Source organism: Fusarium coffeatum, assembly GCF_003316985.1.
Source record: "Fusarium coffeatum strain FIESC_28 chromosome Unknown BRIP53273_contig_72, whole genome shotgun sequence".
NCBI lineage: Eukaryota > Fungi > Ascomycota > Sordariomycetes > Hypocreales > Nectriaceae > Fusarium > Fusarium coffeatum.
The window spans coordinates 149,031-162,812 of record NW_022157868.1 but is presented as its reverse complement, the minus strand read 5'-3'; the positions used below and the strand labels follow the sequence as shown (position 1 = coordinate 162,812).

At 47.4% G+C, this 13,782-nt stretch overlaps 4 protein-coding genes across 4 annotated transcripts; 3 read left to right on the top strand and 1 right to left on the bottom strand.

Moving 5' to 3' along the window:
- Positions 1 to 218: 218 nt before the first annotated feature.
- FIESC28_03434 (uncharacterized protein) lies at positions 219 to 7,572 on the top strand (the record flags this gene model as incomplete). Its single annotated transcript, XM_031157583.1, has 19 exons — positions 219 to 318; positions 377 to 507; positions 578 to 1,106; positions 1,156 to 1,376; positions 1,433 to 1,712; positions 1,787 to 2,020; positions 2,081 to 2,799; positions 2,857 to 3,488; positions 3,550 to 3,621; positions 3,711 to 3,740; positions 3,794 to 3,858; positions 3,914 to 4,055; positions 4,132 to 4,716; positions 4,782 to 5,159; positions 5,214 to 5,429; positions 5,970 to 6,186; positions 6,240 to 6,305; positions 6,348 to 6,614; positions 6,667 to 7,572. The coding sequence occupies 19 exons, from the start codon at positions 219 to 221 to the stop codon at positions 7,570 to 7,572; spliced, it is 5,790 nt and encodes a 1,929-aa protein (XP_031018409.1).
- Positions 7,573 to 7,753: 181 nt separating this feature from the next.
- FIESC28_03433 (uncharacterized protein) lies at positions 7,754 to 9,043 on the bottom strand (the record flags this gene model as incomplete). The annotated part of the gene is made up of 1 exon (XM_031157582.1): positions 7,754 to 9,043. The coding sequence occupies one exon, from the start codon at positions 9,041 to 9,043 to the stop codon at positions 7,754 to 7,756; it is 1,290 nt and encodes a 429-aa protein (XP_031018408.1).
- A 603-nt stretch (positions 9,044 to 9,646) lies between these two features.
- FIESC28_03432 (uncharacterized protein) lies at positions 9,647 to 11,062 on the top strand (the record flags this gene model as incomplete). Its single annotated transcript, XM_031157581.1, has 2 exons — positions 9,647 to 9,730; positions 9,785 to 11,062. The coding sequence occupies 2 exons, from the start codon at positions 9,647 to 9,649 to the stop codon at positions 11,060 to 11,062; spliced, it is 1,362 nt and encodes a 453-aa protein (XP_031018407.1).
- Positions 11,063 to 11,855: 793 nt separating this feature from the next.
- On the top strand, positions 11,856 to 13,776 carry FIESC28_03431 (uncharacterized protein; the record flags this gene model as incomplete). Its single annotated transcript, XM_031157580.1, has 6 exons — positions 11,856 to 11,977; positions 12,028 to 12,287; positions 12,340 to 12,394; positions 12,445 to 12,664; positions 12,714 to 12,847; positions 12,900 to 13,776. 6 exons carry the CDS (start codon positions 11,856 to 11,858, stop codon positions 13,774 to 13,776), a joined length of 1,668 nt encoding a protein of 555 aa, XP_031018406.1.
- Positions 13,777 to 13,782: the final 6 nt, after the last annotated feature.

Sequence of the window (13,782 nt, the reverse complement as noted above, 5' to 3'; positions counted from 1 at the left end):
TGGAACTGCCAGCATCGATGCCAGCAATTGACCGTCGTCACAGCGAGCTTCGACATTGTGTTGTGTTCATCTCTTCAACTCCTGCGACCCATTAATGCCAACTGTTGGAGCAGGTGCCGGAATAAAACATCATCCGGTCCGGACTACAACTGGCGGTTGTCAGCTAACCTGTAGACCGCTGAGTGGATACAACAGCACAGCGCCACACGCTCTGCATCATGTCGCGCTTGGAGAGCTACTCCCATATCTGCGGAGACAATACATTTGGACCTACTGTGCCTGGACTTGCAGATTGTCGTGGCGGATTCGACTTTACCGGTACACATCATGTCCATGCGATGTCTTGGAATCGGGCGACTAATTAACTTGTGAATAGTTACATTTGAGGAAAGCATATTCTCACTCACTACATCATGTCTAATCGTTGCTATTATTCCCTGGAGGATATACTCCCTCTGGGCAAGATCTGCCAAGACCCGTGACTGTTGCTTGCTCAACATTAAATTGGTATGCAAAACATTGTCTGACATCTCTGGGTGTTTCGTTCCCCTTATGTTAAGCTAAATGACGTATTCAGTTCGGCTTTGTGGCACTTGGTGCCCTTCATGCTGTCTTACTAGCCTTCCTTTCCAGGAGTCAGGCATCTCATCGTGTCCTCCTTGTATTATCGGGAACCTTTCAGTTACTCGCCAGCGTCTTGCTTACTGCACTATGTTATTGGGAACATCGAAAGGCCATCAGGCCATCTTTCATTCTATCAGCCTCTTTACTTTTAACTACACTACTAGATGCTGTCCGAGCAAGGACACAGTCTCTTCTTCCAGACAGTAATACAGTCGCTGGAGTTCTGGTTGCGATCGTCGTGGTAAAGTTGCTTCTTCTCTTGGCCGATGCTAGAGATAAAGCAAGTATCCTGCTACCCGAGTACTCTAAATCGTCCCTAGAGCTTCGAAGTAGCCTCTTCTCGAGAGCTTTCTTCATCTGGTTGTTTCCTGTATTATCTATGGGTTTCAGAACCGTCATATCTTCCGATGACTTACCACCTATCAATGAGAAGCTAGCATCACAGACGCTGACAGCTAAGGTTGAGCGGCGATGGAAGAGGAGTCAGTACTGGCTCTTGCCCACCATTGCATCATTGCTAACAGTAAACAGGGGTTTCAATAGGACCTCTTTCGTTGTTCATAGATGTCCTTGCTAGTTTCCCCAAAGAGCTCTGCATCATACTACTTGCAAATCTAGTCCAGGTCGGCCTGAACATCTGCCAGCCACTGCTCATCCAGGAACTGGTGACCTTCCTGGACTCAGCTGACCGTTCTATAAACAGGGGCTACGGGCTTCTCGGAGGGTTCTTCTGTGTTTCCATGACCAATGCTGTAAGAGTCTTATGTACCCCATCACTTTGAAGTGTTAGCTGACATAGTTGGCAAAGTTGGTAATCCCATGGGGTTTCCACTACGTTGGTCGTCTTATGACCATGACCCGTGGCGCACTTGTCCCCCTGATTTACTCCAAGCTTCTCCAGCTGAGAGGAAACGACTTACACCAGATGACCTCCTTCACTCTTATGAGTGCAGATGTGGAAACTATCGTTAACGATTCATGGAGATTACTGGAGCCATGGGCTCATCTCTTGCAGATCGTGATCGGAACATACCTTCTCTATCGTCAATTAGGTGCGGTCTGCTGCATACCAATCGTCGTGATTCTTTGTAAGTCTAGAAGACTCCTAGTCTACGTATCAAACACCCAAATCGTCGGCCTGCTGACTGTCTCTTTCCACTAGTAACCTTTACACTTGTTGCCGTCATCGGCTCCAGGATCGCTGGTCATCAGTCCGCTTGGTTTGATCAAATCGAAAAAAGAATTGACTTGACAACCCGTACACTTAGCTTCTTGCATTCTGTCAAGCTTCTTGGGCTTTCTAGGATTCTGGAAGATAAACTGCATGAGAAGCGGGAGAATGAGCTACGAACATCCCAGAAGTTCAGAATCACCAATTGCTCTGCCTTGGCATCCGGTATGAATGTTCTATTATCCAGATTCAATCTGAACATCTTTCTAATGCTTTCTATAACAGCTTCCGCCCCTCAGGTTCTAGCCCCTCTGGTCACCTTTGGCGCATACTCAATTGCCAAGATGGTTTCAGGACAGCCCAACTTCTCAGAGGCAACGGCTGTCACCAGCTTTTCAATCCTCAACCTCATATCCGCTCCTGCTATGCAGCTACTGCTCGCAATTCCTATGGGAGCACAAGCAATCGGATGTTACGGTAGAATCCAATCATTTCTTCGGACCCCCGAGGATCTCATCCCCTCGACAGCTACAACCAGCAGCTCAGACCTCACTGGCCAGAGTGCCAGACAGAACATCCTGATAGAACCTGAGTCGAGTATTGTTCTAGACTGTATCGAGCAGTCTCGTGGGAAGCTTGAAGTCCGATATGACCAAAACAGTCGCCTACCGATTCAGTTCATGCCAAATTCAATTATTGCTATCACAGGGCCAAGCGGCTGTGGCAAATCTACCCTTCTTCGAGAACTGCTTGCTTCTCAACAAATTCAACCTTCGGATCTCTTCCCCTCAAGCAACGTTGCTTATTGCTCTCAAACTCCTTGGATTTTTGAAGGCACTATCCGTGACAACATTTTTGGCCAATCCGAAGTGGACGAAAGCTGGTATCAATCTGTACTTCACAGTTGTGAACTTCGTGAGGATCTGGACAATATGCCCAACAGTGACTCTACTGAAGTTGGCAGTGGAGGATCGAAGCTGAGTGGTGGACAAAAGCAGCGTATCGTGAGTGACTGGGATAGCCTATGACGGGTGTCTAAGTCAAGACTAACATCATTCTAGGCTATCGCTCGAGCCTTGTGTTCTAGAAAGGCACGGGTAATCTTTGATGATGTAACAAGTGCCCTTGATGGGCGTACTACATCTTCCTTGATAACTAATGTATTTAGTAAGGATGGAATAATTCGCTCGCAGAACATGTCTGTTGTTGTAGCAACGCACTCGTTGCAGATTCTGCGTCTCGCAGATCGCGTCTTGCTTATGGGCCAAGATGGCCAAGTCATCGACTCAGGCCCATACGCAGAACTCGCCACACGGCAAGAATATTTTTCACAACACCAAAGTGGAAAGTCTTCACGGCCTTCTTCTTTGCCTCGAGATCCCCTGGTCCAAGTCAAAGAGCTTGAAGCTAGTCGAGGAGAGTACGCATCTCAACTCAAAACCAAGGCCGATGATCTGCGGAGAAAGCAGGGAGACTGGAGGCCCTTTACGTACTATCTTGGTGCTATGGGATGGCTTGGTGTCGGAACCTTTGTTACTGGCATCAGTCTCTACATGGTACTGAACGCAATCTTTGGTGTTTGGCTGGTGTGGTGGGCCGAGGATTCCCATGGCGGCCGAGGTCTTGGCTACTGGCTAGGCCTCTACGCTACCTGGGCCACTCTCATCACTATTGGGATTCTGATAACACCCATGTGAGTCCTTTTCAAGGAGCCTTGTACTGTTTTTCAGGTAAATCATGTTGACCTCGATTAGTTTCTTCTTCACCAAATTGGCCTCCAAGGCATCGCACGTCATGCACGCGGACTTGTTAACAACCACGATGAGGTAAACCACTGCGCTTTAGTGCTATCCAAGTCCCGAAATTGTCGCTAACATATACTTGGAATAAGAGCTCCGTTGACAGCTCTTACAAGCATAGAAGACACTGCATCTCTTATAAATAGGTGAGTGCAACCATTAGATAGGCACGTTCTTCCTTCAAACTAACGATTGGTAGGTTCAGTCAGGACATCCGCTTAGGTGACTGGCAACTGCCATTTAATATTCTTTTGACAGTGATGGGTACGTATAAATATTTTCTCTCGTGCTTTTAGCAGACTAACGTTTGAGTCTATAGCGCTACTCGCGTGCCTAGCAAGCATTGGTGTTGCTATCTCGGCTGTCCCGTACTTGGCCATAGGTGCACCAGGAATTGCCATTGTGCTTTATCTGCTTCAAATGCTGTACCTGCGCACTTCCAGGCAGTTGCGGTTACTCGAGTCAGTTTCCCCTTGTCATTGTTTCCTTTCAGCATGTTCTGGTCAAAAGGCTAATGTTTTACCTTTTCTTAAATAGACTCGAACAAAAGGCACCTATCGTGTCGCTGTTTCTCGACAGTATCCAGGGAATCACCACGATCCACTCCTTTGGCTGGAGCTCAGCTTATGTTCAAAAGAGCTACAACCTCTTGGACTCGTGTCAAAAGCCCCTCTATACCCTTTACTGCGTTCAACGCTGGCTGATACTTGTCCTATCTCTCATCGCCACAGGCACAGAACTGATCGTCATTGGAGCTGCCATCGCTCTTCGCACGAAGGTCAGTGCTGGACTAGTCGGCCTAGCCGTTGTTCATGTCACGACACTTGCAAAAAGTCTATGCGATCTTGTCATGCAATGGACAGATATGGAGACTTCACTGGGTGCTGTTTCGCGTATCTACACATTCTCACGTGAGACCCCTCGTGAGGTACAGTCGGATCAATCGTCTTCAAACCTGATTGAAGGTTGGCCGTTAAGAGGCGGTATCACTTTTGAGAATGTCAGTGCAACGTATGAAGATGCTACCACAGGGTTAGAGGTGTCGCCAAAACTAGCCTTGGACAGTATTACATTTAATGTCAAACCTGGTGAGAAACTTGGTATCTGTGGTAGAACTGGCAGGTAAGTTTTCTGATCTAAGGCACCTTCTATCTTCGCATCCGGCTAACGTAGCTTCAAACCCATAGTGGGAAGAGTAGCCTCATGGCAGCTCTCCTGCAGATAGTACCTTGCTACCAGGGCAGAATTCTTATCGACGGCACCGACCTTTCGACACTCCATTGCGAAGACGTTCAATCCAAGCTTAATTATGTAACACAAGAGCCGTTTTTATTTGACGGAACTATACGAGAGAATCTAAGCCCTTGGCATCTAACTCTTGCCGACCATGAGATGACTGCAGCTCTTGAGAAGGTCACTTTGTTAAAAAAGGCCACATCCCTCGGAGGACTAGATGCTTTACTGAGCCGCGACTCATTTTCACACGGTGAGAGGCAACTGTTCTGTCTCGCCCGAAGCCTTCTACGGAGCAGCAGCATCGTAATTCTCGACGAGCCCACTGGACAGTTAGTCACCAATTCCCAAACACATAAGCCCGCGACCGTTCTAATGTAAAGCAGTATTGACCCGAGCACGGATGCTACCATTCAGCAAGTTATCAGGGATGGATTTCCCGGTCGAACCATGATCATGATCGCTCATCGCTTGCGTACGTTACTTGATTTCGATACGGCTATCGTCTTGGATCATGGGAGGGTGAAGGAGATTGGCCCACCCAAGTCCCTTCTGAACGACATGAGTTCTACGTTCAACGCACTCTACCACGCGGCTGAAGGGTCCGTAACAAACGAGGGATAATGGTTGGTCATTAAATTAAAGCCAGTCTGTCAACATTAGGAAACTCCCAGAGGCTTTTACTTTCTTCGATAAAACACCGACTTGTAATAAATTTTAAAGTTATTTTTGTCTCGTCGCTTTGTATTTCTATGGTCTCATAATTGTATGCGGCTACTCGAATAAATTTGTGATCCGGTACCTTTTGCGTGTCGTCAGGTAAACCTTGAGGCGTAAAGCAGGTATGTGGCAATCCCAACCACTAGCTGTTCTCGTTTTACAGTAACAGCACATGGAGTCATGAGTAAAATCAATCTTATGGACAATTTATTCATACACTCTTTAGTAACAACTCCTTTTGCTGAGTTATCTCTCGTCGACGCTACCCGGAACTTCTTTTAGGTATCTTACCCTGAGGACCTCATGATTAGCATGGAAAGCTCGGGCCCGAATCCAGGTAGTATCGGACAATTCGAGAAATAAATGAAATAAACGGTCTGAGTGTGATCCACATTGCAACCAAATTAGTGTTCCCAGCCTAGTGGCTCAAAGGATTCACCACCGATCATGCAGGACCCTGCGAGTGGTGGCGGCTTAGCCACATGGTCCCCTGTTTATGTATCTAAACCGTGTGAGCCCATCCGCCCCGCCCTCCTTCCCTGTCGTACTCTGCCCAAGGCAGTCCGCGCGATGATTGGAGCCGAGATAGGCACAGTCGGAAGAAGCAGACTCACCGTTACATGGCAAGACGATGTGACTGTGAAGGTGCACCTAGGGTTTCAAAGTTCCGTGCATTATCAGTAATTATCCAGCATGGTATGTGGATCTGCTTAAGCCGAGGCAAGGGTCGGACCCAGATATTTCGCAACCCAGGCGGAGTATGTCAGATAAGAAAAGTGATTGGCTATTGAAGACTATAGTGGGCTTGGCTGTCCTTACCTTCGCTGTGCGAGAAGCTCAGCCCCAAGCCCATTATTTATCCACTCACTCATAGAGTATCTCGTATTTTTATCCATACGCAAACCCATATCGACAAGGCACACTGGAAGGAGCACATGCAATCCGCACCAAAATTCAAACCAATGCAGCAACGAATTGACCTCCATTGTCACGCTGTGGCTCCAGGATATCGTCAATATGCTGTCGAAAATGGCCACGAAAAGCCTGATGGCATGCCTGCTCTCCCTGTACGTGACTAGCTCATATGTAGAGGTTCCATCGGTTACTAACAAGGTTTAGCAATGGAGTCCGAAGCAGCATATTGCCCTTATGCAGAAGCTGAATATTAGCAAATCCATACTGAGCATCACCTCACCAGGCACACACTTGACGCCAAGTAAGGATAACAATGCAGCATGTTTGACCCGCCAGGTTAATGAGGAACTTTCTTCTATCTGCAACGACCATCCCTCGCACTTTGGATTCTTTGCATCCTTGCCTTTGCCGCTGGTCGATGAATCCATTGCCGAGATCGACTATGCATTGGACAAGCTTGGGGCTCTAGGGATTGCGGTTCTGTCAAATGCCAACGGCGTTTATCTAGGCGATGAAAAGCTTGATGCTGTTTTTGCACATCTGAACGCTCGGAAGACTGTATTGTTCATCCATCCGACGACATGCAACATCCTTGGCCCTGTATCTGCAGAGGCAAATGCTCTACCACAGGTACAAGCAGTCAAGCCACTGGAGAAGTATCCTCGGCCGATGATGGAGTTCATGTTCGACGAGACTCGCGCCGTGGCAAATCTGCTTCTCTCGGGAACTGTTGCTAGATACGCAGACATCAGGTACATTATGTCCCACTGTGGCTGCGCACTGCCTTCAATGCTTGATCGCATCGGTGCTTTTGCGACTTTGATATCAGGGGCAGAAAGTCAGACCGCTGAGTTCGAGGAATTATTGCGGGAGAGGTTTTTCTTTGATCTTGCTGGGTTCCCTTTACCTAATGCCATCCATGGCCTACTCAGGATACTGGGCGAAGGAGGAGAGCAGAGGCTGGTTTATGGGACAGACTATCCCTTTACTCCTGAAAGGCTAGTGGTGGGTTTGGCAGATGCCTTGGATACTGGCCTCGAAGGAATATTCGATGAGGCTCAACGAAACGATGTCTATGTAGAAAATGCTACTAAGCTTTTGAACCTCTAACTATGAATGGTAGTAATGAGTGATTCTAACATAAGATATTCCTAGGATGCTGCACACTATTACGACGAGCAGAATAGCTAAAAAGTCCATACAATCTAGATGTTAACTTAGTTATAGAAGTTATTACATAAAGGCTCAAACAAAAACGGTCCACCGAATATCGAAACTAAGTCGATGAATCTTAAAGAATTGAACCCGCACCCGGTACATAATCAACCAAGAACATACCAAACCCAAAGGAAGCAACAACCTCGATATAGCCAGCCGTTGCTGTCATTAACACAGGTCCGATATTTTGCCAAGACTCAGAGTCCATCCAAGCTGGTCTCTCCTCCCCTCTGCACATGGCAGTGTGCAAACCTCGACCAACAAACCACGATATGGGCGAGTGAAGCAGATATGCTGCGTAAGCATAGCGAGGAGACCATAACCTCTGCTTTCCTGGTCGGTTGTAGTTGTGTTCCCAAAGAGACATGAAAGCAGGACCAACAGTCGCGAAAGTGAATTCGTTCCAGAGAGCAAAGAGTGCGGCGTCTGCAGTCCATCCCGACAGCTGCATGCCACCCTTATTAGGAGGATATGAATCCTTGTCACTATCCTCTTTCTTGCTAGCCTTTCTGTCTCGCAGAAAGCTGGGGATCAAGATAACTGGTATCAACGCCAAAGAGATGGCACTGGCCTTGGCCATGGATAGTTTGCCAAGTGGTCCGGACTTGTTCTCATACAAGCTCGACATTCGTGACTTACCCAAAACAGAAGCCATGTAGCCCAATACGTAGCCATAGATGTGCTGAGGTAGGAACCACGGCTGAACATGAATCACGGGGAGCCTGGAGCCCATAGGGAACTTTGTGCCAACCAAAAATCTGGTTCCAGCAATTACCAGCCATCCCCAACGACACATGTGCCCGTAAATCTTGGCCACGCTGAGGAACTCTGGCGAGCGAGCACCCTTGGTCTTGAATAGATGCAGACAACGGGTAAGAAGAACAGCGCAGAGATCGAACATCAGCAGCGTCGTCGTGTACCAAACGGTCCCGCCTCCAGGTTCTTTCCAGCCCTTATGCTCAAGCACCGCGTTCCAGTAATTCTTTAGATTCTCACGGAGATCTCCGGGCCGTGTGGCGATCTTTTGAAGCGGCTCGAGAAAGATGGAATACAAGAGCGATGGCAGGCCCAGCCTCAGGAGTTTGCTCTTGACGAACTCTGTCCATGAACCTTTGGAGAGCGACTTAGCCGTTAAGTTCCCTGAAAGCCAGAAGAACTGTCCAAGGCCATAAGCGTAGTGGAAAGCGACATAGGGCAATACGATAGGTGATGTTTTGGCGAAGCTTCCTGGGTGATCCCCTGTGCCACCACCACCGTAGGCTGCGCCTGTATGGTTGATGATGACAATGGTCGTCATGACAGCTCTTAGATTGTCGAGCCAGTATTTGCGGCCCTTAGGCCCCGAAGGCTTCGATAAACTCATCTTTGGTAATTAATGCCGATGAAGTTTGTTTGGTCAAATTGTGTAGGCAATTATCGCGATGAGTTGAGCAACTCAGTGTCTTGAAATGAGCGGGCTCCGACTGTGGAGAGCGCTGGGGGAAACAAAAACAAAAAGATTGGCTTCTCGTCCATTGCTGCAGGGGCGACGTTCTGGACCATGCACAGGTAGACAGGGTTGCATGCGCGCTAATATCGTACATGTTAGGAGTCCACAATAGATAGCAGGGAATCAGATCCTAGTTACTAGCAGCCCGCCCGTGCTCAATCCTCCGGAGTATTATTGATACCGTAGGCTGGGCTAGGTGCAGGCCTAACTCGACCCTTGTCTGCAGACCCATTTTAAGCTTTGCGCCCCGACTAACTCCATAAAAACATCTCCCAGGTACCCGTATTATCTATGCTAAGTCTTTTTGGGAAACTCATTAAATCGCTCTCTCTGTCTTCCTTTCAAACCTCACGTGATACGCAGTTTGCCTCGCTGTAAAGCCCTTTGTTTCTTGTCCTAGCCTGTTGATATATGCAATCACTACAAACAACACTGAACTCTGTCAATCACTGTCTCCTTCACTCAGTACATTCTGCCATGGCTGACCAACTGAAACCTCTGCTTATTATGACCTGTACCCCTGGTGCGGGTCACGTCAACCCCATCACCACAATTGCTAAAGTAAGTCCAGCACAACATAAGCTATGGCTTTATCTTCCATGCTAATTGGTCTAGGCATTGATGCTTGATGGCTATCACGTCACAGCTGTCTGTGCTAGTGGCTACAGAAAGCGATTCGAAGATATTGGATGCGACTACGTTGCCATTCAGGGCTACGCAGACTATGTTGACGAAGACCGCGACTCCAAATGGCCTGAGAGGGAGCTAATGGAACCCGGACCAGAACAGCTTGCCTGGACACTCGAGCAAAGTTTCATTAAAGTCATTCCAGACCAGCTAGCCGCAGTGCAGAAAGCCATCACCAAGGTCAGGGAGGAGCATCCCGGCAGACCTGTTGTACTTCTCAATGAATCCGCATACGCAGGTTCGTTGCCGCTGCAAAGAGGTGCACGAGGAGTCAAGCCAGATGCTTTCATTGGTATCGGCATCAATCCCATCTCCATAACGAGCGCCGACACTCCCCCATTTAACACAGGGTTACCGCTCCCGACCTCTCCGGAGCAAAGGGCTCAGTATGCCATGATGTGGGAAATGCTGAGGAATACCTTATTCTCTAGCCCTTTCGCGCTATTTAACAGTATCTTGAAAGATCTTGGGGGCGAGCCAGATGATCAAACCTTTTTCAACGATGCGCCGTATGTTTGGCCCGACCGATTTTTGCAAATGTGTTCGTCTTCGATGATGTATCCAAGAAGCGATGCACCTTCAAGTCTTCGATTCGCTGGCGGAATGCCCAAGATTCCCAAAGCTGATACCTCAACAGCAAGCAAGCCAGCTTGGTGGGAGGAAGTTGCAAATAACTCAACGGGCAAAGACATTGTCTTTGTCTGCCAAGGTACTGTACGCATGGACTACAAGGATATCGTTATCCCGGCGATAGATGCACTGAAGGACCGTCCCAATACATTGGTGATTGTTGTTTTGGGTCAGCGCGGAGCACAACTCCACTCAGACATTGTCATTCCTGACAACACCCGGGTAATTGACTACTTTACCTATGATGATATTCTTCCGTTGGCCTCGGTGTTCGTTGGCAATGGCGGTTACGGTGGAGTGCGGGCTGCTCTTTCTCATGGAACGCCTCTGGTGGTTGCAGGTGAGAGCGAAGATAAGACCGAGATGTGTGCCATCATAGAGTGGGCTGGTGTGGCTGTTAACCTTAGGACTGGAAGTCCCACAAGTGAAGCTATTCGAGCTGGCGTTGATGAGGTACTTTCTAATCCCAAATACAAGGAGGGTGCAAAGAAGATCCAAGCAGACATGGATGCCTCTGATCCTGTCAAGGTCATCACCGAAAACATCAATGAGGTACTTGCTGGTATCAAGGCATAAAGAATTAGAAATAAATATTCATAGGATATAGTTGTCTCTGTATCTCATAGCTTGCAACCATCTACTATAAACTTGACTTTCCAGTAAGCCTCTGCTTCTCTACTATTACACTTCTTTGTACACTGGGTCTCCACTCGCATACTCTGGACGATCTATTATTAAGAGACTTCGCAGTCTTCAGTTGTATCTTTCCGTCGAGCTTATGGCCATTTTTCAACGCGCATTCTCTGATTATCTAGCTTCAGGCGTCGATTTTTATGACGACTTGGCACTTTGGACAGGGTCGGGTCAGGTTTACTGACAGTAGTTGGCTGATGAATCCGCTGACCTTCTGGAAAGCCCCACGTGATAGAAAGTGTGGCTAATACAAGCAATGTCCTTAAGGCTTTTCTAAGGCGCAAGTCCTGCAAAGTATATATATTAAACAACACAACAGTTCTAACCTCTGTTTAAGCACTTATTATCTAATAGCTCTTAACAAGTCATTCAAAAAAGTCATGCAGCTAAGTAAACAGAGAATCATCGTTTATGAAAGGTGGTAGTGCGATACTTAGCAGGCCACTTTAGGTAAATTAGACGAGGTACCTTCCAACCAGACTAATATGATTGTAACCTCTTGGCAGGAATCTGATAAGTACTTTTCTAACATGTAGCTTGACACCTCGACAGACGACGTATATCCACCCAAATCTGGTTAGTGCTGACTGCTTAAAAAGCCTCATGATATCTTAGCAACCAGGTTTCGTACCCTCACAAAATAATACCGCCCAATATCGGGATCGCAATTGGAACCATGTCATCAAATGACAACAAGCCTGTTAAAGTCCGACAGCGGCGTGCCCATACGCGTAGCCGCATGGGCTGCATTGAGTGTAAAGCTCGACGAGTAAAATGTGACGAAAATCGTCCTATATGGTGAGCTGACAATCGGTTATTTATTTTAAATGCTGATTACGTACGCGCAGCCAAAAATGTATCAGGCTTAACAAGGCTTGTGAATATCCACCCGTTCAAGTTCCTCTAAGCGAACGAAGAGCGCTGGAGAGAGCTGGAGCTGCACAGCCATGGGAACATGCCCCATGGGACGCTTCAACCTCTTCGAAACAACCAGAGGTGCCCAATACGCAGAGTTTGACTCACCAACTCATTGTAGCGGGTTCCAAGAAGAACCTGGATTGTTTGGCAATTAACATGCCGCTGAAATCGCATGAACTCTTCCATTATTGTAAGGCGCTTCATCCTTGACTAATGTCTCATTGGTAACGTGTTCTTGTTAGTCTACCAACCAGAAGGAAGCACCAGTACGTCGGCTTCAGACCGCCACCAAAGACGGTATGTTTATTTAACTTGGCGTTTCGTTACAAGAAGCTAAAATTCAACAGCATGGCGTACATTATATCAGACCCCGACGCACTTCGAAGTGCAGTTTTAATTGCAGCCACCCATTTTGGATTCAACTTTGGTAATATTAAAACCTTTGAGCAGACCTTTTACTTCCATACGCTTGAGACAGTACGGTTAGTAAAGGAATGGTTTGCTAAGGAAGATTTTACGCTCTGTGCGCCTATCACGAAGCAGATGGCTTTATTAGCATACACAGAGGTATAGAGATAATAATGATGATAACCGGATTGGTACTGAGCTGTTGCAGGTTTGCCGTGGAGATCATCGGATGGCAGAGAAACATCTGAATGCTATATACGCTCTTTCGCGCTACAGAGAAGAGCATGTAGATACAGGGGGCACGATTCAGGACCAAAAACTATCAGATCGATACTTTCTAATGTACGTGCTATCATCGGCTCATTTCGTATATTACCGATATTGACGTTCCTAGAACTTCTACCTTTCTGCACGGCACAACAACGGCTCTTGAGTTTATGCGACGACCTATAGGCTTCACCGAGACCAGGACCAGTTCAGTTTCTCTGATTGATACTCCCGGTATAAGCAGTTGGCATATCGCGGATGATAGGGGCCAATACTTTCACAGCGTCGCACTAAACGCTATTCGCGAGTTCCCTGTGACCTTCAACTACAGCGGAGACATCTTTCAAGATATCTCAATTACCCGTGTGCTGCCAGGGCTTCGAATCTTAACGCGCAACTTCTACGATGGGTATTCAAAAGCATTACCCAGAAGTGCTTACCAGATACAACATGACTTCTGGCAATCCGAGGCGTCAGCAATGCTGTACGAAGGCTTTATTGAAGCACACAAAAGTTCTGTGCCTAAAGGTAACGAGACTCCCGCAAACAATATTGATGAATATGAGCAGAAGACTTCGTGGGTTGGATTATTGATCGCAACCGAACTGTATTTGGAGCAGATAGTGGTGCTCTGGAGACCCTTCACAAGAGACAATTATCTCTACACAATGAGGATACTCCAGCGCGATCTCAGCTATGCTCTACAAAAGCCAAATGCACCACAGATAGCAGATCTGCTTTTCTGGGAGTCATTTGTTGCGGTGATAAGTCTTCAAGTGCACGAGAAGCAGGGTGACCTTGCATACGACCCTGGAATCAAACTGTATTTTGAAGAATTTACACGGGAGCGGAGTCGGGTTCTGGGTTTGAAGACGTGGAAGGATGTAAAGGCTGCATTGCTGAGAGTTGTATGGCCTTGCGACTTTACTGATGATGATTATGTGAAGGGGATATGGGAAGTTGTGATGGAAGATGAGGCTGTGCAAGTATATGACTTGTCGTAGCAGTCT